This window comes from Leucopleurus acutus (assembly GCF_964270905.1).
Source record: "Leucopleurus acutus genome assembly, chromosome: 2".
Taxonomy (NCBI): domain Eukaryota; kingdom Metazoa; phylum Chordata; class Mammalia; order Artiodactyla; family Delphinidae; genus Leucopleurus; species Leucopleurus acutus.
This window is the reverse complement of record NC_139143.1, coordinates 132,832,265-132,860,157: the sequence shown is the minus strand read 5'-3', so window position 1 is coordinate 132,860,157 and position 27,893 is coordinate 132,832,265. Positions and strand designations below refer to the sequence as shown.

At 35.1% G+C, this 27,893-nt stretch overlaps 1 protein-coding gene across 2 annotated transcripts in view; it reads right to left on the bottom strand.

Moving 5' to 3' along the window:
• The window catches only part of ANKRD13C (ankyrin repeat domain 13C), a 79,985-nt gene extending 52,432 nt beyond the window's left edge, over positions 1 to 27,553 (bottom strand). The window contains exons 1-2 of one of the 2 annotated variants that reach the window (XM_082834731.1): positions 26,825 to 27,553; positions 2,930 to 2,971 (exon numbers count right to left, since the gene is read on the bottom strand). In XM_082834731.1, coding sequence (XP_082690857.1) covers positions 2,930 to 2,971; positions 26,825 to 27,269 — 487 coding nt within the window. In that variant the 5' untranslated portion in view covers positions 27,270 to 27,553. Of the gene's footprint in view, positions 1 to 650; positions 694 to 2,929; positions 2,972 to 26,824 lie in introns of those variants that run through there. The other variant, XM_082834732.1, reaches the window with a different exon arrangement.
• Positions 27,554 to 27,893: the final 340 nt, after the last annotated feature.

The following is a 27,893-nucleotide window of genomic DNA, read 5'->3' as shown; positions in this document are numbered from 1 at the left end:
AATGGCTGTACCTACTCTACATGAAAAAGACTCAGGAAGAGCAAATACTGACATTATTTGCAGATCCTGAATCATCTAACCAAGTTTTTCCCAAAATATGTTCCACAGAACTCTAGTTTCTCAAGATACTTGTGAAAAAGAGAAAATACCAAATAACTATTGGAACAATGACTCTATATCCAACAGAAGGCTCCAATTCAGAAGGTCACAATGAATATTAGCATATCAAAAGTTCTAAGAAGGTCCACAATAAACAAAACTGCTTAAAACTTAACTCACTATTTTCAGAATCAATTTGACCTGGAAGCACTATTTTCCTCTAAAAACTTATCAATATCCAATGAAACTAATTCTGTGAAACACATTTTGTATAGGCTGATACAATCCTATGATGAAACCTAACAATACCGCTACTGAAAATTAGAACACTTAGACCTAGGATGGTAGATATGTTTAATTTCATATTCGAATCCTGGCAAATCCATATTTACTATTAAAGTGCTAAATTTAGAATAGCAATCAGACTTGGCATCAAATTAACTATATTTACCACAAAAACAGGAGGGAAGCACGATGCATGTTAGCTAACTTTGATTTAGACCATTTCCTTTTTGAATGGTTCACAGTGAAAAGAGAGCAAGGCAATTCACCATAATAATCAGGAATCCAGGCTCTGGAACAAGATACTCCAAGTTCAAGTCAAAACTCTGCTACTTTACCCTGGGAAAGTTGCTTAACTTCTCAGAGCTAACTTTTTCATCTGTAAAATAGGGATAATAATAGTATCTTCCTCACATGGTTGTTGTGTTAAATGAGTAAACATACATAAAGCCCTAAAAAAAGCATCTAGCATATTGTAAATGAATACATTCCAGTTATTTTCTAAAGTTCTGATCGAATGTTCTTTGAAAGAAAGCATAAGTTTTAACTGCTCAAATTTAGCTAACTATATCTGATATCTTTTCACCAAGGTATCTATACTAAAGATGACTATCATTGTCTGCCCTGCCAATATTCCTGATAAACATTCTTCCTCTGTATTCCTGATTTCCTCTTCTACTCCCAACTCTCACCCAAAGCCAGCCAAGCTAAAGCTAACTTCACAGGAGTAAATATATATCCCAAAGTCAATTCATGAGATTGCCAGTCACTCATCACTGTGACTTGGCTCGACATGAACTAGACCAATCAAACTTTTTGTTCAGAAATTCAGGAACCTAAGAAACTGAACTACTTGGTGGAGAACACTGAAATCAAAGCCTTGAAGGTTTAGGAACCTAGAACAGTTATTTTGGGTCATGGTCAATTTCACTAAACAGAAAAGTCAATCAAGAAAAGGGAGAATATTTTATATATATATATATATGTGTATATACACACACACACACACACACACACACACACACACACACATATATATATATAAAGAAAGAACAGCAGATGCACCATAAGAGACAGATGATAGATGATTGATAGTTGGACAAATAGATGGATATACATATCCGAAGGGAAGGAAGGAGGAAGGTTGCGGGGGTGGGGGTGGGGGCGGGGGAAGGAGGGAAGGAGGGAGACAGAGAGGAAGGAAGGGAGGAAGGACAGGGGGAGGGAGGAAGGGAGAAAGGATCGCTGATCTCCCAGACTGTCTTGGTTACTACTCTTCCTGAGACATAGCTAGTCCCCATAGCTTGAATTTCTATAATATGTAGCACCTTAATGAATCTCTCTTTACTTAAAAGTTACTTGACTGGGCTTCCCTGGTGGCGCAGTGGTTGGGAGTCCGCCTGCTGCTGCAGGGGCCGCCGGTTCGTGCCCCGGTCCGGGGGGGGGTCCCGCGTGCCGCGGAGCGGCTGGGCCCGTGAGCCGTGGCCGCTGGGCCTGCGTGTCCGGGGCCTGTGCTCCGCAGCGGGAGAGGCCCGCGTACCGCAAAAAAAAAAAAAGGTTACTTGACTGAGTCTCTTCCTTGTAAGAAGGAGAAAAAAATAACATAACTAAATAAAGAAATAAAGATTTGAGCCCCCAATTTATATAGTATTAAATTTCCTACAAATCATATGCTTCACCTAAGCACAAGAACTTAATAAAACCAAACCAACAAAAGAATTTTTTTCAACAAAGCAAGTTCTAGTAACATCCTTCAGATCATCATACATTCAGATCAAATGTTTACAGCAACAGCCACATCACACTATATAACAATAATAGATGTTCATAATGATACAGCTAGATCATCAGAAAAGTGTTAACAAAAATTAATTAGCCTGTTTAAAAATTCAAGAGTATATGTTTTCCAAAGATTTTTATCAAACACATCCAAAATTTAAAAATCTAGCACTCAATAGGTTGCCAATCAGCTATCTGGAATCCTCACTTTCCAGGGTTACTGGGAATCCAGATAACTAAGACTTATTGCATCTAGGAATAGCCTTAAAAAGTAGATCTTTTAAATCACCTGTCTATGAGTTGTTGCTTTCCTTTTTTCTTTTTGGAGAATAAATAAGTACTAACTTTTTATTATCATCTACCATAAAAAATCTAGACTTATGAGTTTAGATATATAAAATAGTCCATATTAAAGAATCTTATAAAACTCTTTGAATATTAAAAGTATTACAATAATTAATAAAACTTAATATTTGGAAACAAGAGTCTCCTGAAATTATACTTCCTTGATAAAATAACCAAACAAGAAAAAAAAAAAAAGCTTCAAAAGGCATAAAGATTAGTATAAGACTTCCACTAATTCTTTGAAAAAAGTGCTATGAAAAATGAGAAAGTATTTGTGTTTTTTAATATACTGAATCCTAAACTCAATTAGCACATCAAATAATCAGGCGAATTTTTTAAAACTCAAAACGTAAAACTCATCTTAAAATATTTAAACTGACTATACATGAGTGAAGTTAAACAAAAAAAGAAAATATTTACTAACCTTTATTTCCTAACATCACAGCAAGATGTAAAGGAGTGTTTCCTAAAACAAAAGCAAAAATAAATTAAATTAGTGTAGAAACATCAGAAAAATTATTTTAAGGTGGTTTCAGCTCCTTCAGAAATTTCACTGACAAATTTTAAGCAAAAATAATGTGACCACAAAATGATCCTGCTTATGTGGCAAAGTGAGGGTCAGAGGATGCCATGCTTTCTAAATACAAGGTATCTTACTCCTCTTCCCCCCACCTCCCGTAAAAGGTTTCCATTTTGCTTTTGGGATTTCTTCTCCAAACAGATGTCAGATTCCTTTGCTGCTAATTTCTCTGTTATATCAATCTTTGTTCATTCATCACACAATTTAAGTACCTTACTATATATATACTCATCCTTGCTCATAAATATCAATAAGTCCCAATCCCAGTCCTCAAGTTTTAATAAATAAAATGAAAACACTAACTGGAAAAAATATATGCACCCCCCATGTTCATTGCAGCATTATTTACAACAGCCAAGATATGGTAACAACCAAAGTGTCCATCAACAGATGAATGGATAAAGAAAATCAGTGTGTGTACACACACACACACACACACACACACACACACAGTGGAATATTATTCAGCCATTAAAAAAAAGAATAACATCTTGCCATCTGTAACAACAGAGATGGACCCTGAGGGCATTATGCTCAGTGAAGTCAGATAAAGACAAATATTGTATTATCTCATTTATATGTGGAATCTTTTAAATATATATGAATATATATATATATATATATATATATATATATATATATACTGAGAATGAACTGGTGGTTGCCAAAGGTGGAGAATGGGAGGGTAGGCGAAATGGGTGAAAAGAATCAAAAGGTACAAACTTTCAGTCAAAAAAATGCCACAGGGATGTAATATACAGCATGACTATTATTATACTGCATGTTAGAAAGTTGCTAAGAGTAGATCTTAGAAGTTCTCATCACAAGAAAAAAAAATATTTTGAATTATGTATGGTGCTGGATATTAACCAGACTTCTTGTGGTAATCATTTCACTATATACAAAGATGAAATCATTGTTATACACTTGAAAGTAATAAAGTGTTGTATGACAATTATACTTCAATTTAAAAAAAAAGTATATTGCAAAGGTAAACAATTTCTTCTGTCTCAAAATGCTAAATCCTAGGTGGGTCTGTAGAAGATACACATTTTCTGTTTTACTAAAAACAGTACCTTGTTAATCTAAACATTTATTTTGTTTCTGATCAGCTCCAGAAAAAAAGAAAAGAAATCCACATGTATAAGTATCAATTTCCAATTTTATTGGTCTAGAATAAGATCATCTTCCACCTTTTCTAAATATTGAACTATTTTCATAAGTTTGCATTCACATTCTATGACAATTTATCAAAACCAAAAAGCAGTCATAAAAAGTAAACAAACTTGTTGACAAATTGGTGCCAGAAACAAAAGCTCAACACTATGCCAAAACCAAAACCTTTACTTCGGATTATCATTCCTAATTCCCACCTCTTTTCTAGTTTAAGTTCTCATCACCTTACCTGAATATCTACTGCAACAACCTTCAAGTCTCCCTGCCTCAAGTTTTGCCCCATTTCAATCTCCTCTCTATATTGGAATAATAATTTTAAAACAAAAACTTGACCATGTTACACTTAAAAGGCTGGAAGTGGTCCATATTTTATCCTTAACATGGCATAAAAGGTTCTTGAGATATGTCCTTACCTTCCTTTCTTCTCCTATTTTCTTCTTTACCCTGTATTTCACCTGAACTGCATACAATAAATTCTCCAATAAGCCAGGTTCTCAATATTCACACATTTTATTAATCCTTCCTAAATATTCCTTCCCGATCTGCCTGGCAAGTTAATACTCACCTTTTAGGGCTTAGCTCAAACATCACCTATTCACTGAAGTCTTCTCTAGACAATCAGATGTTCCTCTGCACTGCTCCCAAAGCTCTCTATACCCATCTTTTTATTGCAGCACTTTTCACACTAAACTGTACTTTAAATTTTTTGTGTAAACATCTATCTCCTTCATTAGACATTAACCTCAGGATAACTAGATACATATTTTGTTCATTTATGTATATGAAATGCTTCCAATACACATCTAACATTCAAAATAGTCAATAAGCATTCGTGAATGAAGGCATAAGAAAAAGTTCTGACTATAGAAACAAACCTTAAAAATATCAAATAGTTACAGAAACCTGATCACTAAAACGCGACAGGCATTACCTTAGGCAAGGGTTGCAAACTCAAATGTTTCCATAATTAAGTAATGTAATTGTAAAACTTTTGGTGTTATTTTTCCTAAATGTTTACACGAATACACTTGTAAAACCATCTAGCCTTGGAGTTTCCTTTGAGTGAACATTTTTATTACAGATTCATTGTCTTTAATAATAACAAGAGTACTTATGTTTTCTAATTCCTTTTTGTGTGCATTTTGACAAATTAAATTTTTCAGGGATTCTGTCCATGTCATATAAATTGCCACTTATTGTCATACATTTTGTTCACAATATCCATGATTTTTTAATGACATTAAAATTTATGCAGATGCCCCACTTTTCATTCATATTTGTTACTTGTGTTTTTTCTTTGATCAGTCTGAGGTTTATTTAATTTTATGCACTTTTTTAAAGAACAAAGTTTTGGCATGTTGCTACTTAATGTCTGTTTTAATTCAATAATTCTTGCTCTTTTATTACTTCTTTTCTTCTATGTTATTTGGGTAAAATAGACTCAACTTGGGAAATAAAGCAAGTTAAGTTGTTCTTTTTCTAATTTCTTGAAATGGATTCTTAAATGTTTGATTTTTTTACCATTTCCTAGTATATTTACCTTTTTATTAATAATTTCTAGTTTACTTACACTGTGATCAGAGAACAGACTCAGTATAATCTCAATGAAACATGTTGAGAGTTGCTTTATGGTCAAGTTTGGTCAATTTTTGTAAATGTTTTCTGTAACCTTGAAAAGAACATGTATCTTAAGGGTTTTGGGTACAGCATTTCATATAAACCTCCTAGATCCAGTCTGTGTTGTTCATATCTTTTATATCCTTACTGGTTTTTTGTCAGCATGTTAAAGAAAGAGGAATGTTAAAAATATCCCACTGTAATTGGGGGTTTCTATGTCTTCTTGTACTTCTAGCAACTTTGCTTGATATATTTTCAGCTATGTTACTAAGTACAAATCAAATCCTCATACTTTCCTAGTTCAACAAATGATTTTCATCTTGAAGCACCTCTCTTTATCTCAGATGTTTTCTGCTTTAAAACCTACTATGATGTTAATATAACTATTCCAAATTTTTTGATTGATATTTACATGGAATACATTTTTCACTCCTCTCACTTTCAATATTGTTATATTTCAGATGTGTTTCCAACTGTATGTAGTTGGGTGTTTTTTCATACAGTAAGCTAATATTTGTCTTTTAACCAGAGCATTTAATCCAGCCTCATATGTTATACTTACTGATATTATTGGAGTTTAAATCTACCATCCAGCTTTGTGCTTTCTATTTGTCCTGCTGGTTCCATGTTCCTTTTTCTCATCTTTCTTACCTTCTTCTAAATTGATTATTTTCATTATTCCATTTTGGTTTTTTATCTGTGGATGGAAGGTATATTTTTTTTTATTTTACTATTCTTTTAGTAGTTATCCTAGAGATGCACTGTCCCATATGGTAGCTACATGTGGTTACCGAGTATTTGAAATGTGGCTAGTCTGAACTGAGATGTGCCATAAGTGGGATTTTGAAGACTTAGTATGAAAAACAAGAATGTAAAATATCTCAATAATGTTTTATATTGATCATCATGTTAAAATAATGTTTTGGATATTTTGGGTTAAATAAAATGTAGTATTAAAATTAATTTCACCTACTTCTATTTTATGTGGCTATTAAAAAACTTAGTTATAAATGTGGCTTGCATTGGCTTTCTATTAGACAGCACAGCTCTAGAGTTTACAATATGCATCCTTGATTTATCAAAGTCTAATGTTAAATGGCACATTCCTTTCTTGAGAGCAAGTCATTGACCTTAGAACACTAACTTCATTCCCTCCATCCAGATTTATATGCTGTTATCTAGTGCCATGAGTCTTTATTTGTACCTTATAGAATCAATATTCATTTAAGATTTCTTACCACTTTTGTTGCTCTTCATTCCTTCCTACCTCTCTAGCCTTCCATTAGAATCATTTTTCTTCTATCTGAAACACATCCTTCAGTATTTCTTTTAGTGGTGGTCTGATAAGTGAATTCTCTTAGGTTTTTGATTGTAAATGTTTATTCAACTTCGGAGGATATTGTACAGGGTATATAATTCTTGATTAGCTGTTATTTTCTTCAGTATTCTATGTAGTCTTATGGTTTTCTTTTTTGTTGAGAAGTCAGCTGTAGGAATTTCTACTGATCCTTTTAAAGTAATGTGACTTCTCTGGCTGCATTTAAGATTGTTTTTTCAGCCATTTCACTCCAATGTGGAATCCTTTTTTTATTCTACTTGGGTTGGACTTGTTAAATCTCTGAATTGGTGTCTTTCATCAATTTTGGAAAATTCTCAGCAACTGTCTCCTCAAATATTGCTTTAGCCCCATATTCTCTCTCTTCTCTCCTGGGGTTCAATTAACATAGAACTACTCTTACCATTTTTAATTTTTAAAAAATTTCTTTCCCTTTTTCATTGTAGATATTTTCTCCTGACATATTTCCAAGATCATGAGTTCTGTCTTCTTCAGGATCTAAACTGTATTAAGCCCATTTATTTAGTTTTTAATTCAGTTATTATATATTTCCATTTGAGAATTTCTATTGAATTATTTTCCAAATATGTTACTTCAATTTTCATAATTTCCAGTTCTCCACTAAAATATTCAAACTTGTCTCTCATCCCCCAAGAACATAATAAACATTGTTATTTAAAGTCTCTGTCCATACAAACTACTATATATAAAATAGATAAACAACAAGGTCCTACTGTATAGCACAGAGAGCTATACTCAATATCTTGTAATAAACTACAATGGAAAAAAATCTGAAAAGGAATATATATATGTATAACTGAATCACTTTGCTGTACACCAGAAACTAACACAACATTGTAAATCAACTATACGTCTATTAAGTAAGTAAATAAATAAAAAATAAAGTCTGTCTAGTAATAATTACAATAAATGACGCTCTGATGGCTCTGTTTCTCTTATTGCTTCTCTCTGGTTCTCATTCATGTTGTCTAGTTTCCCTATAATGCTGGTCATCTTGAATTGTATGCTGAACATATTTAATTAACTCCTTCTGCAAAAATCTTGAAGCCTAAGAAACAAATTCTACAGAGACTTTTATTTGCTTCTGACATGTGGCTGGGGGTACTAGACTAATCCAGGGATTGACATTTTTTTTCCGGCCCTCACAAATGACTCAAAGCTATGCTTCAACCTATATCAGAGCTGATTTACCTGCAGTTCAACCTTATTCCTAAGCAGCTCTTCAAGTTTCCATCCCCAAAAGCAGCATGTTTAAGAGATACCCCACACCTGGTGGGCCCTGACCTCCATCTTTTGTCCTCTTAGCTCACCAAGGCTGTCAAAAGTACTGCTCAGCCTCTCAACTGCTTCTTCTGGATTCACAAAAGCTGCTGGGGAAAAGTAACCTCAAATGTTAGGTTTGCATCTTTGGATTTCCATCTTCTGCCAGATCTTGGCCCAGTATCCCTTCCTACCTCATTAGCTCTCCAATGTCCTTAAAGTAGAATATTTTATTCTTATTGCCTTCTAAAGAAGAGTTGTCCTCATTATCTAGTTCATCATTACTAGAGGCAGAAGTTCTACTTTGATTTTATGTGTTAACTTTTCTCCATCTTCGTTAATAATTTGCTTTCTATTTTTTTATACTCTTTTGATTAGTGCATAAAGATGCAATACTTTTATGAGTGCTAATGATCATAACTTCTATCAAAATATAATTACTCTCTTAGCACTTTTAAATCATTTTTACCTCAAATTCAATTTTATCAGCAATTAATCTTGAGGATTCATAGCTTTCTTTTCTTTACCATTGACTCAACAATAAAATCTCCATTTTTCACTATTCTCCTTCAAGTATGTGTGAAAGTCCTTTTCTTCCCTTTTAGTTAGTAGATGTCATCGTTGTTACTTTTGGAATTTCTTCACTACTCCTTTCTCTTAGTAACAAATGCCATACCTTAAGTACATGAACCAGGGAAGACACATGACACAAACCCAACTAGTCTGATACCTAATTAGAAAATAGTTTCAGGGAAGGGCACAATTCCCACCTGGGTCAAGGTTCTTTTCTGCATTTTTTTTTTTTTGTACTTGAGCCAGTGAGGAAAACTGTCTCTTGACATTGGAACCTTAGTACTTTAAGGTTCTGAGTATGAGACTGCATATTCTCTACCATATAGATTAGCGGGTCTGAATCAGGGACAATTTTATCCCCCAGAGGATATGTGGCAATGTCTGGCACATTTTTGGTTGTCAAAACTGGGGAGTGGGGGGTGCTAATGGCATCTAGAAGGTAGAGGCCAGGGATGCTACTAAATACCTATAGTGCACAGGATAGGTTTCCACCACACAGAATCATCCAGCACAAAATGTCAAGTGTAGAGGTTGAAGAACTCTGACATAGAAGAAAGCCCAACTACAAGAGGGAAGAATTAAATTCTACATAACACCAGATCTAACAAATTGTACAATACCCGCCCCGCCACCAACAAAAGTCCTCATGATACTGCAGAAAATCTGGATACAATCATGTCACTATTGTCTCCTACCCTATCATCTTCAGTTATATGAATCAATAAATACTTTGGGGCTTAAGCTAGTTTGCAATGAGTTTCTATCACTTGTAAATCCAAGAATCATTACTAACACAATATGGGAATATAAAGCTTTATTTGACACAATCATACTTTTGGAGATTTCTGTTTTTTAAGTCCTGTGGCTTTGCTTTTCTACTTTTTTTTTTTAATTTGGACTTTTAAAATTCATCTTCCACAATAACAGATTATAGATAGATTTTAAATTCTATTTATAGCAAACTAACACTTTTTAGAACCACCTTTTATTTTTAAATAAATTTATTTATTTATTTTTGGCTGCACTGGGTCTTCGTTGATGCGTGCAGACTTTCTATATTTTCAGTGAGCAGGGGCTACTCTTCATTGTGGTGCACGGGCTTCTCATTGTGGTGATTTCTCTTTGTTTTGGAGCACGGGCTCTAGGCGTGCGGGCTTCAGTAGTTGTGGCACGTGGGCTCAGCAGTTGTGGCTCACGGGCTCTAGAGCGCAGGCTCAGTAGATGTGGCGCACGGGCTTAGTTGCTCCGCGGCATGTGGGATCTTCCCAGACCAGGGCCCGAACCCGTGTCCCCTGCATTGACAGGCGGATTCTTAACCACTGTGCCACCAGCGAAGTCCTAGAACACATTTTTAAACTCATGCTTATCTAACACTCAAAGTAAAAAAGTAAACTCTACTTTTGATTCCCATTACAACAAATGAAGAGGTCTGGACTTTTTCTTTTTTACTGAGGTATAGTTGGTGTATAACACAATGATTCACAATTTTAAAGGTTATATTCCATTTATAGTTATTAAAAAATATTGGCTATATTCCCTGTATTATTATCCTTGTAGCCTATTTATTTTATACATGGTAGTCTGTACCTCTTAATCCACTACCCTCTTCTTGTCTCCCTTTCCCTCTCCCCATATCTGTATCTGCAACTCTTCTGTATATCTGTGACTGTTTCTTTTTTGTTATATTCACTAGTCTATTTTACTTTTTATATTCCACATATAAGTAATACCATATAGTATTTGTCTTTCTCTGTCTGACTTATTTCACTTAGCACAATACCCTCCAAGTTCATCAATGTTGTTACAAATGGCAAAATTCCATCTTTTTATGGCTGAGTAATACTCCATTGTATGTAAACCACATCTTCTTTATCCATTCATCTGCTGATGGACACTTAGGTCGCTTCCATATCTTGGCAATTGTAAAGAATGTTGCTATGAACATTGGGGTGCACGTATCTTTTTGAATTAGTGTTTTCAGCTTTTTACAGATAAATACCCAAGAGAGGAATTGCTGGGTCATATGGTAGTTGTATTTTTAGTTTTTTGAGAAAACTCCATACTGTTTTCCATGGTGGCTGCACCAATTTGCATTCCTACCAACTGGGTACTAGGGTTCCCTTTTCTCCATATCCTCATCAACATTTGTTATTTGTGTTTTTTTAATTAATTTTTATTGGAGTATAATTGTTTTATTATTTGTGTTCCTTTTGATGACAGCCATTCTGACTCTGTGTGAGGTGATATCTCATTGTGATTTTAATTTGCATTTCTCTGATGATTAAACAATGTTGAACATCTTTTCATGTGCCTGTTAATAATCTGTATGTCTTCTTTGGAAAACTGTCTATTCAGATCTTCTGTCTCATTTTTCAACTGGGTTTTTTTTTTTGACGTTGAGTTATATGAGTTGTTTATATATTTTGGATATTAACCCCTTGTTGATCAGATCATTTGCAAATATTTTCTCCCATTCTATAGGTTGCCGTTTCATTTTTGTCAGTGGTTTCCTTTGCTATGCAAATGCTTTCAGGTTTAATTGGGTCCTGTTTGTTTATTTTTGCTTTTTTTCCTTTGCTTTAGGAGACAGATCCAAAAAAATTTTGCTACTATTTATGTCAAAGAGTGTTTGCCTATGTTTTCTTCTGAGAAGCTTTATGATTTCTGGTCTTACATTTATGTCTTTAATCCATTTTGAGTTTATTTTTGTATATGGTATTAGAGAATGTTCTAATTTCATTCTTTGACATGTAGCTGTCCAGTTTTCCCAGCAGCAATTATTAAAGAGACTCTCTTTTCTCCATTGTATATTCTTGCCTCCTATGACAAAGTCATAGATTAATTGACCATATGTTCGTGGGTTTATTTCTGGGCCCTCTATTCTCTTCCATTGATCTACGTGTCTGTTTTTGTGCCAGTACCATACTGTTTTGGTTACTGTAGCTTTGTAGTACAGTCTGAAGTCAGGGAGCATGATCCCTCCAGCTCTGTTCTTCTTTCTCAAGATTGCCTTTGCTAATCAGGGTCTTTTGTGTTTCCATACAAATTTTAGAATTATTCATTCTAGCCCTGTGAAAAATGCCCTTAGTATTTTGATAGGGATTGCACTGAGTCTGTAGACTGCTTTGGGTGGTATAGCCATTTCAGCAATATTAATTCTTCCAATCCATGAACATGGTATATCTTTCCATCTGTGTTGTCTTCCATTTCTTTCATCAGTGTCTTATAGCTTTCCTAGTACAGGTCTTTAACCTCTTTAAGTATGTTTATTCCTAGGTATTTTATTCTTTTTGATGCAATTATAAAGAGTTCAGTACTTTTATGTCTCCTCTAGCTCCATTTTTGTTTCACTAATTTAATCAGTGGTTATAAACCATTTCCTTACCCATTATAGATTACATGTCTTTCAAAATTTGAAGCAAAAGTGTTTTTTTGGGGTTTTATTTGGGAGGGGGTTGGAAATTTGCTCTTAGGATTATAATCATATTTGCTTTAATTATTAGACTGATCTATGGTATATTTAACTGGTTTAAAATTCATTATCAGTCCTTTTTGGACACATGTCTCCTTTCTTGGGTTAGTCATTTAACCCTTCCAATCTGAGATACTTCTTTGAATAATATTTTTCAGGAATGATATCATGATGGTTGGTCTATTTTCTAGAATGTTACTATTGCTTTCACAAATGAATATTTGGCTAGAAAGAATTCTACAGTTGGCAGATGGTGTATCAAGTATGTTCTAACATTGGCGAGGTCTGAGGCCAAATTGATATACATTTTAGTTCAATATTATAGTAATCTGTGCTTTTTACTTGTATATATGTAGGATTCATTCAATTTTAAAATAGCACCAAGAGGGAATTCCCTGGCAGTCCAGTGGTTAGGACTCTGCACTTTCACTGCCGAGGGCCCGGGTCTAATCCCTGGTCGGGGGAACTAAGATCCCACAAGCCACGCTGCTTGGGCAATTAAAAAAAAAAAAAATTGTGTGAAGATATGCAGATCTCTTTTCATTAATTTTCCCTGGAACAAATTATGAGCTCTAACTTTGGAATCAGAACAAAGTTTAGATAAAAAAATGTTTTCTTCTTTATTTATAGCTTTGGGTGTTGCCTCTGATCCACTTCTTCTGTTTTATTCTCTGGAAATTCATATTATTCATAGAATACAATCTACACATGTAAAGTCCATATTTATAACTTGTCCTTCATTCTTTTAATCTGTCTCCTTTTCCTCTACAGTCTTTGTTTTCAAATTATTTTTGTACATCACTCATTCAATTTTCTTTACTGTCAAAACTTTACTTTCTATACTCAATTTAGATCATTTTAATGCAGTGATTATATTTTTTAAAATTTCCATAGTATCTTCATAATTTGGACTGTTTTCTTCACATCACTATTTAACAGTTTTAAAGAAACAAACTGTTTTATGTGTTACTGAAAAACAAGGCAATTATTTTCTAAACTTTTCTTCTATTTCTTATAGTATTCCTAACAGTATCTTCAGGATACTTATAATGATGCTTCTTTTATAATAACTGTTTTCCAAAGACTCTCAAATGGATTTTCTTTTTCTGCTCATCCATCCTGAAATGATTTATTCAGATCTAATATGGGAAAGGACAAGCATATTGCCCTCATTATCCTCTCAACATTCAAGAGAATAAATAGCAGAAACTCCTCTACACTCTGAAGCTAAAAGAACAAGCTGATATTTAAGCACTTTCCTATGAGACTCTAATACTCTAAATAAACTCTTAAAACTAAATAATAAAAAGACAACCCAGGCTTCCCTGGTGGCGCAGTGGTTGAGAGTCCGCCTGCCGATGCAGGGGACACGGGTTCGTGCCCCGGTCCGGGAGGATCCCACGTGCCGCGGAGTGGCTGGGCCCGTGAGCCATGGCCGCTAAGCCTGTGCGTCCGGAGCCTGTGCTCCGCAACGGAAGAAGCTGCAGCGGTGAGAGGCCCACGTACCGCAAAAAAAAAAAAAAAAAAAAAAAAGACAACCCAATTTAAAAATGCGAATATATGAATAGCCATTTCTCCAAAGAAGATATACAAATGGCCAAAAAGCACATGAAAAGATGCTCAAAATCATTAGCCATTAAGAAAATACAAATCAAAACCATAAGGAGACACAACTTTATGCTCACTAGGATGGCTATAACAAGTGTTGGAAAGGAGGAAAAACTGAAATCCTCAAACACTGCTGTTGGGCCAGTAAAATATTGCAACCACTTTGCAAAACAGTTTGGTAGTTCCTCAAAATGGTAAACACAGACTTATCACATGACCCAGCAAAAGATATATACCCAAGAAAATGAAAACATGCCCACACAAAAACTTATATACAAGTGTTCATAGCAGCATTACTCATAATAGCCAAAAAGTAGAAACAACTCAGATGTCCATTAATTGATGAATGTGCAAACAAAATGAGGTACATCCATACAATGTAATCTTAATCGGCAATAAAAAGGAATGAAATAGTGATACATGCTACAACACGAATGAACCTTAAAAACCAGTGTGCTAAGTGAAAGACCACAGATTGTGTGATTTCCATTTACGTGAAGTGCCTAGAATAATAAAATCTAAAGAGACAGAAAGTAGATTAGAGATTGTCTAGGGCTGGAGGAAATGGAGTGGGGGCCAGTGAAAGGTAAAAAAAAATACATGATTTCTTTTTAAGTTGATAAAAATGTTCTCAAAGTGATTGTGGTAATGGTTGCACAACTCTAAATATACCAAAAACCATTTCATTGTACACTTTAAATGGTCCAACTGCATGCTATAGGAATTATATCAGAATAAAGCTGTTTAAAGATAAATAAGAGATAGGTGGCCGATAAGTAAAAACTTATTCACTCTCCTAATAATTTTAAAAGAAAAAGTCTTCCTTAAAAAGGTCTTTTCACTGGATTTATTGTTCCTTAACAACCATCACCAAGGTTAGTCTAGCTCTCAACTAAAATAAGCTCTCTTGCCCACTTGCTTCTTTAGTGTGAATTTCTCTATTCAAAATAAGGTACCAGAAAAAGTTTTATTTTTTTTCTACTGTTATAAGTCTTAATGATAACAATAAATGAAGGCAAGAAGAAAGGGTAAGCTTGCTGTCGAGCACATACTTGCTCCTGCCATCTGTTTTCCATATTAGAAACTTCTTCATCCTCTAATTCAGGGACATGATGTAAAGTATTACTGGAACACAGCCACATGCTGATTGTTTATGAATTGTCTATGGCTACTTTCATGCAACAAATGGTATGGCCTGCAAGCCTATAATATTCACTATCTTGCCCTTTAATGAAATGTTTGTAGACCAATGCTCTAATCACTAAGGGTTTCATGTCACATTACAGGTGACAGGAAAGAACACCTGTCATTCATCAATATAATTTCTATATTTAATCATACTACATTACTATTATTAAAAATTTCTCTCATTATCTAGTTTACTTGATTCTAGAGTTATCATTGTATTTTAATACAAAGTTAGAAGGAGTTCATAGGTTCTGTTATTTCTCCAACATTTTACCCAGAAGGAAAATCCATTCATTTCCATTCAATAAATATTTACTGAGGATCACTATGTGCTAGGCATAGTGCTAGACACTAGAGATTCAACCATTAATAAGCTAGAAATAATTCTTGCCCTCGTGGAGTTTATATTCATAAAGAAAGAGAAATATAAAATAAAACAAAATAGATTATAAGTGTTGAGAAAAATAAAAGGCTAAGGCTGAAAATAATAAGGACAGACATACTTTTTGATATTTAAGTCAGGAAAATCTCTCTAAAATGAGATCTAAACGCTAAGTAAGAACTATGAAGTCAAAGAATAAGAAGAAATGCTTTCCAGACAGAGGCCAGAAATAACCTGGCATGTTCAAGGAACTGAAAGAAAATAAGTATGGCCAGACATAGAAAAAAAGGAGGGATTGGTAAAAGATTATATCAGAGAAGTAAGAAAGGGCTAGATCATGCAGGGTTCTATAACATATGGTAAAAAATATGAACTTACTTTTAAGTGGAGAAGGCATTAAAGGACCTTGAGTAGGGACATGACATGATACAAATTACATTTTAAGATCACTATTCTTAACATACAGAGAATGGAATGGAAGGGGACATAGGGAGACTAGTTATGAGTCTGGTGCAGTATTCCAGGGAAAAGATAATAAAAATTGGTTGGTCTCAAAGTGGTAGCAGTGGAGACAGAAAGTAGACTGATTCAAAATAACTTGTTAATTAGACATGTATGGGTAAAAAGAGGGGGTAAGACAAAGAATGATCCCAGTGATTGACACTTGAGAACTGGATAACTAAATGATGTGATTTACTAGATGGCCAGGTGGGAAGTGGAAAATGATAACTCCATTTTGGACAAATAAATTTTGAAATATCTCTGAGATTCCCAAGTGGAGATAATTATAAAATCTGGAACTCCAAGGAGAAGTCGAGGCTAGAGATATAAATTTAAAAATAAGAAAAGAGAAAGACATTTAAAATCAAACATATAAATTTCTGAATATCCATTTTTGTCCTAATAGTAGGAAAGGTTGTAATAGTTCTTTCTTCACTTCCCTATCTTTCAGGAGAAAAAAAAAAGTACCATGTTCTAAATGGTAGCAGAAAAAGAAAACAAGGAACTGATAACACTAGCTGCTGTCAAAGAGGATAACTGGGTGGATAAAGACAGGTGGGAGAGAAATTTTATTTTTACATCATATCCTTTTATATCTTTTTATACTTTTGTAGCATGTGAACATAGTAACTATTCAAAAACTTACACTCTAGAGCATACAGGTGAAGAAATCAAGGCATTTATGCACCTAGATAAGTACTCTGTTTTCTTAAACCCTCCAAGAACATACAGATGAAAAGGTAAAAGCCTCAGCACCTACTTAAGTTACAAATGAAACTTCCTATTACAAGTCCAAATTAATCACGATTTCAAAAGATTTATGAACTAGAAATGACTTTGAGCTCAACGATCCAGTCCCTCTCACTTTAAGGTAAGAACATAATCAGAAATACACACTACTTACAATCAAGGATGCCAAATGTCATGCTATGATTTCAATATTTTAAATGCAAAATAATCTTTATCAACATCATTATCTACCCAATACCACATTTACTTTACTGACTAAATGTATCATGAAACTAAGTGCTCAAGTATCCTAGTTTGACCCTTCACCTACTATCCCCTCAGTTTTCTAAGTCCTCAACCTACTGCTTAAACTAATTTGTTACACAAAGGACACTAAAAACTTAAAATAACTTTCTCCGTTAACTTTTCAAAATATACTTTTAAATCTGAAATTGGATGCCTTGGTTTTAACTTGGTAAACAAAACTGAACTCTGTTTCGTTAAATGAGTAAAAAACATTCCAGTAATATTAAGACCACTATAGTCGAAGTATGCAAATTATCAACCAAATGGCTGGCATTTACAGGGCATATATTATATACTATGTGCCCAGCACTATGCTGTATACTTTAGATATCTTATTTAATTTGCTCCCTAACCCTGTGAGACAAAGATTATTCCTATTTCACATGTCATAAGAAAAATACATCTAAAAATGGTTAAGTAAATTCCTAAAATTACATATCCAGAAATTGTGGGAGTCATGACTCTAAAATCAGTATTCTTTTTACTATACCAACAGATTTCAAATTTTCTGGTTTCAAGACCGCATTATACTCTTAAGAATTATTGAAGATCCCAAAAATCTCTTATATGAATAAATCTATTGCTATTTACGTTAGAAATTAAAATTGTTAAAACCGTTATATGTTAATATAATTTTTTTATGAAAAAAATACAATTTTCCAAAACAAAACAAAAAGAATGACAAAAGTGGTACTATTTTAAATTCTTTAATTAAAAATAAAAACAAATTTAATTTAATGTCTGGCCTAATAGAAGACAGCTGGGTTTTTATAACTGGTTCTGCATTCAGTCAGGTGTAAATGCTGTCGTGAAGTATATGAAGAAAATCCAGATTCAGACGATATGCACTTGAAAAAAAAGAGGAGTATTTTAACAGCCTTTCCAAATAATTGGCGGTATTCTTTGATATTACACCAAAACTTAGTAAGTGGTTATTTCTTTAATGTTTGTTGCCATGTGAGATCTCAAACCATATCAATAAATTTTTTGTACTGTGGTACACTGAAATTCATTGGTTTCTCTTACACTTTGAATGGATCTTTTACTGATGCATGGTTTTGTAACATCAGGCGTTGATCAGTCTAAAAAATACTGATTTACTGAGTTATGCAGATCTTCCAAATGTCAACACATTTCAGTATACAAAAATTTTTAAATCACATTTAGTAATATCACCAATCTGACCAGAACAGTCTTTAAATACTAGGAAGCTGTCAAGCTTACAGTGACAGAGACAAGTTTTCCAAATTCTAAATTTCATTTCAAAGCTTGAATTTTTTAATTGGCAACAAATATTGTCAACTGTTTTCCTTGAGGTCACAGGTTCACTTCATCCAATTTCCAGAAAATGTATGCCAGATATCCAAATTGTGATAACCATAGTTTGTGTGTAAGCTGTTCTTTCAAATAAAAATGGTGTTCCATGACAAAAGCAGCTAGTTTGGCTTACAACTCAACTGCACAAATGTTCTCCCTTTCTTTTTCTTCAGTATGCAGCAGAAAAGTATTATGCATAATTCACATTATGTCACAAAGAATAAAAAAGTATGTACTCAAGATTAAGACTTTAAAAATTAACAATTTCTACGCCTTCATCAAAGACATTGTGAAATTGGCTTTTTTTTTTTTCCTACTTCAAGTACATGGCAGTGAATAATACAATGACTACTAGCAGTTTGGTGCCTTGATTCATGCTAATGTTCCAACAATTTTACCCACCACTGCTTTTGTACCATCAGTGAAAATGTCAGCGCTGTGAAAAAGGCAAACAATGACTTTGGGTTATTACAAAAATAGTTTTGACTTCATGTGACCCCTAACGAGGGAGCAAAGCAGGAAATTACAAGTCCTAGAACCAACACAGCTCCAGCTTCCACAGACATCTTCAAGTCTCATCCAAGCAAGCAATAAAAAGGGAGAATTTTTGTGCTTTCTCTCATAAATGGTACTATAGTACTAAAACTCACACACACACACACATTACTTTCAATCTATCATTGACTCCTAACCAGTTCTACCTTCTCATTATTTCCAGTTACCCCCACTTATAATAATAGCATGTTAAATTGACCCATGCCCCCGACCAAAGTTTCTTTTCTGCCTCATATAGTAGCCAGAAAGAGCCTTTTAAAATCAGATCATGTTACCTGGCTATTCAAAACCCTCAAATAGCTTCCTATGTTATTCAAAGTAAAAGCCAAAATCCTTAACAATTACCTACAAAAGTTCTACATGTTTACACCCCGGTCTCAAAATCTCCCATATCCTACCACTCTCTGCCTGTTCCAGCCACACTATTCTTTGAACATGGTACCTTTGTGTTTGCAGTTCTCTGCCTAAAACTCTTTTCTGCCATATTCTCTTTACTATATTTTTATTAGTTTGTTTATTATTTATCTTCCCCCATTAGAATGTAAGCTCCCTGACAGCAGGGACGACTTTGTTCATTTTGTTCACTGTTGTAACCCCAGCACCTAAAACACTGTTTATCACATATCAGGAGTTCAGTATATATCTGTTAAGTGAAGGAATGAATGAACCAAAAAAGGGGGAAAAAAACTATGAAGAACCATTAGAATAGTGTTAAAATCTATTTTTACTCTCCAAAAAGCATTTTACCTCAGGACAATGCAGGTGTCCACACAATTCTCTATGAAAGCCAACCAATATCCAAGAGGATATGCAACACAGCACAGGTGGCTTTATAGAAGTCAGCTCAGTGCTGATTAAGAGAGGATAAATTAACACACCTGACAGATATCTACAGCCAAGAATCCAAATGTTCTGAACCAAGTTGCACCAGTAGTAGACGAAAGATGACTGACAGGAGAGTCAAATAAACCTTTTAGCAAACTGATAGGCAGTATAAATTCAAGAAGCAGATAAAACCTCAATTGAATGAAGTCCTAACTAAACCTCAAAAACTAGAATGTCCTCTACTGAAAGGCACGTCACAGCAAAAGTAGAGCAAGATATTGATATTAATGGATATTACTATGATATGAGCCTTCATCATTAAAATATTTTCTTCAAGTGTGGTCTCCCATTTAAGACTATAATGCCCCAAGAGATAGATATTATTATATCGACTTATTTCAGCAGTTAAATAAATAGTATAATTACATAAAAACCAGTTTGTAGAGAAGTATGGTCTCCAACTCAGATCTGATTCCATATATAGAAAAAGCCTTCTAGTTTTACAGATGATCTTTGGGATACCAACAAGACTAACAGGCTTAAGAACAGATGAAATGCAACCACACAGTTAAACCTCACATATCCTGATAACTAACACCATTCATAATCTTTAAACAGTTAGAAAAGAGACCTTTTCCCTTTTTCCTACCCTCATTTGACATGCTTCTGTCTTGCTCTAAAACTGATCTTCTACCGCTCCCCAGTGAAATAAATGGTATATGAACAGGAATATACTGTTTGTCTTTCCAGCCCCTATCCAATTTTTGAGAATCTACACTCCTTTTCTAGAACACAAAGCATCCTGACAATTACCTTGTACTCTTCATTTAGATTTCTATGACTTATGAATGCCATTAACTTGGGACAGACATATTCAGTTCTCCAATAAGTCCTCCAGAATTCTCCTGCCTCATTGCCGATGCCCAGGACACAATATCATCAGTAATTGCTCATTTCTGCTTCCTTTTTTGCCAAAGTTTGAAGGTCAGACTTCCTACTTCTACTGTGGTTCAGTGAAAGCAGCTCTTCAGAGGTAGCTCTGCAGATGTGTTCATATCACAATTTCAAGTAGCAGTTCATGTTCTATAGTGCTAATGATGATGGCATCAGGAAACTCATTTAACACCAGGACAGTCCTATTCTGTTGGAGATGCACATGCAGGAAAAGGTGAAAGGAAGAAGGTTCTATTCATACAGTCATGGAAATCAACTGAATCAACCCCACAGGATCAGTGGAGTGACAGATTTCACAGACAAATCACCCTCATACCCAGTGACAGTACATAAAACTTTAATGGATTATCTTGGGCCTCCAGAAACCACTTTTTTTCCTAAGGGAAAATGAAGTATGCCTTCCAAAAACAAAATTCAGAAAAGACTACAAAACACGAGGAGGACAGATACAAAACTACTAGTGTTCTTTTAAAGATGTGCCTCTTGACTAAAATTGTTCACCTGAGACTTCAAGATTTTTTTTTCCATGCAAAGTTTACCTTTATAGTCGCCTTTTCTCAAACAGACATATTGTGCTTTATTCTCTTGTATCACCCATCATGAAGGTTAGGGACAAAAACGAAGCAGAGAAAATGATATCAAAAGAAAGATCAATTCATATAGAATAAGCCAAAATAAACATATTGTATGGGCACCAAAAAGATTTCCTATCGCCTCCATTCTCAAATGTACATTTTTAAATTTTCTGAACGTAAGATGTTTTAAAATCTCTGTCTGAAGAAATCTGTCAGCCACCAGACACAAGTTAACCATTTCTTTATCACTTCATTGAGTTACCTGCATTGGCAGGAATATTCTCAAACTGACTTTTATTTTAAATTTGAAATCTCTAATCACTATGTAAAATAGCTTCAAGAAGATTACACTACAATTCAGTAAAAATGAAAATTAACTGTGTATAGAGAAGATGGCTTGTCACAGGCCAGACGATGTAATTAAAGGCCGTAGAAACTGCCAAACCTCTCAGAATAGATCAGAAATTTTTCACATCTAGGAAACGCTGGTTTGAGCAATTCATATATCAAGGACTTTTGTCACTCTGGCCCCTAAAAGCTTCTGACTAATGTCCAAGATAAGGTGCTTAACTTCCAAAGATATTTGACTCAATTAAGGGAAAAAACAAAATTACAAGTTTAACAAATGGGATGCAGTCAAAATCAAGAAAGTCTTCTATAAACTTCATAAGCATTCTCAGTTCTAAAGGGGAAGAAGTAAAAATCATTAGCATCAACTATAAAAAAAATAGCATGTTACCATGATGCTTTGTTTAACTACCAATGGCAAAAAGGGATTCAGAAAAATCTTCACACTCAATGTGAAAAAAAGCCTAGACTTAAACTTTAATCCTATAGTAAAAAAAAAAAGGGGGGGTATATAACTAAAGATATACTAATGATATAAGGTTTAAGTAATTTTTGTACACTTAATGTATCTTTTTCCCCACCCGAGAAGAGCTGTTATTAAATATACCATGTGTCAAAATCACTGGCATATTTGAACACAGTATATATATGATATTATGGCTGTTACTATATTTAACTTATATTTCAAGAGATATGTTTGGATCCAAATACAATATTCCTTAATATAATTGATGGCTTAGAAAAAGCAATTCAAACTCAACTAACATTTTTCCATAAAAGAAAAAGCTCTATCCTTGCTCCTACTCAATTTGACAATAATTTGTAAATACACATACATACACACACACCAAAAAAAAGTTTTTCAATTCAGAGATCACTGCAAACTGAAAGAGCTAATGAACAGTGAGCTAAATAGTGACCAAATTAGGATTCAATAAGCTTTCCAGGTAGGTAGAATAAAGGATCAAGATTAACAAGATAAAAACTAATAAATGTAAAGTCCTGTTTTGAGGTTAAAAAAAAAAATAAGGACAAAAAAGGACAGAACAGAAAGACAGCCACTTACTTGAGAATAAACAGTATTAAAAAATCTACATACTCTTGTACTATATTATTTAATGTATGCTCTTTACTAATATACATTACTAAATGTGTATTCCTTAGAGCAATAAATATAGTCTCTGTCTTTGCTGATGAGGCTACTATAGCTTCAACACTAAGGCTAGTTCTGGGCACCATCCTCAAAGGAAAGAACTAACAAACCAGAGTTTCACTAAAAGAAGATGACTAAGATTTTCATTTACTTTTTTAATACACCTCTATAGCATTTACTGTGTTTCAGGGACCATTCTTAAAATTTTATAAACCATGTCATATGAAGAATGGATACGGAAGTTAGGAATGTTTAACCTGAAGATAAGGAGAACATGATAGCTCTTGCTTGTCAAATACCTAAAGGGCTATCATGTGGACAAAGTAGCCTATTTATCCGTGCCATTACATAAAAAGAAAAATAACAACAGTGAGAGATTTGGGCTCTACAGAAAATCTCTGTGAGCTGTTCAGTGGCATTCTCTCTCTACAAGTACTAAATGAGAAATATATATTTAAAAACTTTGCCATAAATTGCCACATACACATTATTAAAATTGACTTCTTTGCAAAATAGTGCATCCCGATCAACAGAAATATTTACAAACAGGCTGATCATGTGCTTTGGAGTTCCTGCTGTCAGTTCAGTTCCCAGCTTTGGAGCTTATTTACTAAGTATGCAACTTTGGCAAAGTTTCCTTGCCTCTCCAGGCTTCACTTTCCTCACCTTTAAAACAAGGATAAAGCTACCCTTTATAGCAGGGTTATTGTGAGAATTAAATGTAATAATGTATGTAAACACTTAGCATAGCATTGATGTATTTAATAAACTATTATCTTTGATGATGATCATCATCATCATTACATTATGGAAGGAACATCTAGTGAATATAAAACTATGTCATATGATGTGATATAATTGTATGGCTCTGCTATGCACCTGTATGAGTGTATGATTCTGCTATGTACTCATCAGGCTATAACAATCCAAATATAACAAAGAGCTTGTTTTTGTTGGGTGACTCAAAACACATTTATCTTTTGTAATTTGAAAGGAAAAGTAATCTAAAAAGACTAAAGTATCCAGGTTAGTAAAATTTCATGAGTAAAAGTAATGTAATATAGCAGGGAAATTATGCAGCTACAGGGGAAAAGGAGATTAAAGAAGTAGCACATTAAATAGAAGCCACTCTTCCTTAGGAGTCTTCACTGCAGGAGATGAGAATGTAAATTGCAGGCAAAACAATTACATTTTCCACAGGTATGTGAACCATTGGTTACATTCATCAAAAATATCAACAATGTAACAGAATGTAATCTGGTGTAGCCTTTAAGAACAGTATGGAGGTTCCTTAAAAAACTAAAGATAGAGTTACCATATGATCCATCAATCCCACTCCTGGGCATATATCTAGAAAAGATGAAAACTCTAATTCGAAAAGATATATGCACACCAATGTACATAGCAGCACAATTTACAATAGCCAAGACATGAAAGTAATTTAAATGTCCACGGATAAATGAATGGATAAAGAAGATGTGGTATATATAGACAATGGAATACTACTCAGCCATAAAAAAGAATGAAATAATTGCCATTTGCAGCAATATAGATTGACCTAGATTATCAGACTAAGTAAATCGGAGAAAGACAAACATCTTATATCACTTAAATGTGAAATCTAAAAAAATGATACAAATGAACTTATTTTCAAAACAGAAATAGACTCACAGACATAAAAAACAAATTTATGATTACCAAAGGGGAAAGGGAGGGGGGTGATAAATTGGGAATTTGGGATTAACAGATACACACTACTATATATAAAACAGATAAACAACAAGGACCTACTGTATAGTACAGGGAACTATACTCAATATCTTGCAATAACCTATAATGGAAAAGAATCTGAAAAAATCTAAAATACATATATATATATAAAACTGAATCGCTTTGCTGTACACCTGAAACATTCTAAGTCAACTATACATCAATAAAAAAAAAATAAAATCAACAATGTAAGGGCAGCTAAGTACAATGCAAGCATTTAGTATATCAAGACAACTTAGAAAGAGAATTTCAGTGGGCTAAGGAAGAGTTCAAGGATATTCAGGATTCTAATTACTTTGAACAGAATTTGTACTTTAACAAACCAACTCGTAAATGCTAGATGACATATGCAAGCCCAATAATCCTGCAATTCAGTACCTTCTGTGATCAGTCAAGAAAATCAGTTCTAACATTCTATACTATCATACTTTGTCAGTCATAGTCACCTCTTTCTTCTTTCAAAGGGAATCAATTCTCAAAAACAAAGTTTTATCTGTTTTCAGGTACATTTCAATGTAATGGAACTCTACAATTTAAAGGCAATGGCCATAAGATAAACTATATATATATATATATATATATATATATATATATATATATATATATATATATATATATAGCTACTATGAAGACCAAATCTGAAAAATGTCCTAATAACTAAACAACCTGAAGCTACAACAGATCTCCCACTAAAAACTGTTTCCCAAAGGGTCAGAAAATAATTACCATGAACGAACAATATTATGTCGTTGCAACAACAGTAAAGTAATTAAGTAAATTAAATGTAGGAATGAAAAACTGGGTGCAGCTTTTAGGAACACTCTGGAGGATTTGATTTTTGATAAATGAGAGGTAGTAATTCTTACAATATTGTAAATTCAGAATACAAATGCAGTTGTTAGAGAATTATACAACCAACAGAAATCTTACTTTTTTTTTTTAATGTCAATTTTTGCCCTAATTGTACATAAGAAGCCTAGAGTCCAACAGAATTAAGGGAGGTTATTCCACAGGCAAGTATTTCATTACTGTGTTGCACTATTTTGAGCAGAGTTGAGTTATTCTAACTGAATGTATACAATACTCACGTTCAGTTAAAAGCCGAGCTATTAAAAATATTTGCCAACTACCCAGTTTAAAACGGCCTATCAAATGTTGAAAATATCAATGTTGACAATAGTTTTCATTAATTTACTGTGGTTTAAATGTCAACTCAGTCACATTATGTTTTTAGAAGAAACAGAAAAAAATTCAGCTAATAAATTAAAGCAAAAAGTAGAAATACGGTCCTTGAATAACAAATGACACTATATGTTGTCATGTAGGATATGATGAGGTTACTATGAAAAATCATAGTACTATTTTTAGTCACAGATCATCAAGATAAAACATTACTATTAGCAATTATCTATCTAAAACAAGCAAAAAACTCTAAGCTCTACTTCAACAAAATCTTAGCCACTCAGAAGTCACTTTACATGCTCCAGGTATCAAATGCCAACAAATTTGTACTGTGGCTTTCAGAAATCAAAGCATTTGCAAAGTGTAAACACTTTGTACCAAACTAAGCTTCCTAAAAGTAGAAGAAAAAAGAAAGAAAAGAAACAGACAACCTGATGGCACGTAGAAATCACAACCAGTTGCAGTCAGGTTGGGATTTGTACCTGGGCAATGAAGGGAGTTGGGTAATTTATATGTTCAAAATTCAAGATCCCAAGGGGGCAGGAGGGTTGAAGAAGAAAAGATACAGTTCAATAAACAATGGATGATAACCAGGTTGGATGAGAGGCAATCTAAAATTTCTTATGGTCAAGAATCAACACACTGAAGCCCTGTCTCAAACATAAACCAAACAGCTTCTAAGAGTTTGAAGTAGCCAAGGAAGAAACATTCCTTCGCACCCACAAGAACCAATCCCGAAACCACTGGCATGCTATTACAAGATTTACGGGCATTTGGCTTGGAATGGTGGGCAAAAGAGAGGAAAGAAGGGTCTGTTAGGATTTCAGAGGCCTGGGGAGGCACAACCTAGGCTCTGGGAAGGAGAGGTGGACAGGGGCGAGCACTCCTCACCGTGATTATCTTTCTGCCCGATATTGTGCGTGCGGATGAGAGAGGACAGTCTCCTCACATCCCCCTTGAAGACGCACTCGTGCACCGGGTAGTGTGCGGGGCAACTGCCTCCACCTGCGACGACAGCAACGGGGTTGGTGCCCGCTAAAAGAGCCGGGGACTGGGAGGTGGTAGTCACGGAGGAATTGTGCAGCGGCAGGGCCGGGGCGCCGGGGGGATTGGAGGAGGCCGGAGCTGTCTTCAGCTGTAGCCGGTGGTGATGGTTACTGAAGATCTTATGACAGGCTCTACCGCCCTTGCTGCTGCTGCCTGTGCCAATCCTGCCTCCGGTAAAGGTGCCGCCGAGGGCAGCCGCCGCTTCCTCATCCCCGGGCTCCAGCAGGTCCCCTTCTTCTTTGCTGGGCTTGTGGTCCCTCCGCAATGAGCGGATCTTCTCCCCGGTCATCGCCGCCAGGGGCAGAGAGGGGATCCAGGAGGTTCACCCCTGGCGACGAAGCTTGCGCTGCGGCCGCACAAGGCGATTAGAGCGGTGGCCAGGATACTCCAGCGCAGCATGAACTCCCAGAGCGCCCCCGAGCCCGGGACAAACGCATCTCCCGGAGGAAGAAGAGCCGGCTCTCGCCTAGGCACGAAGGGACGCGCGCTCGCTGGGGGGAGCTAGAGTTCAGGTGCCCACGACACCAGAATCCCCGTCTCCACCGCCGCAGCCGCCACCACTGCTTCACACCGAAAAACAGGGGACGGCCATCTTCCCCTGGCTTCTCTCGCGAGAACTCCCCTGGGAGGGAGGAGGGAGGAAACACCGCGATAAGTGAGCTGCCTGCTCCCTCCCTCGCAGGTTCTGTTCCCAGGGTTGTAGAATGCCGGCGCTTCCCAGGCAGTGGGTTCCCGCCCCAAGCTGCAGTCTCTGAACTAAAAGACCGGGATCCAGCGTCCTGATGGCCGCGCTTCTTGTGGGCCGTCTGAAACCTTAGCCTGCGTTTGAGATATTCGATGCACGTTATAAACAATGACAAACCCTGCGACCTCTGGGCCTCCCTCAGGAGTGCTGACTGACGCCAAGGCACAC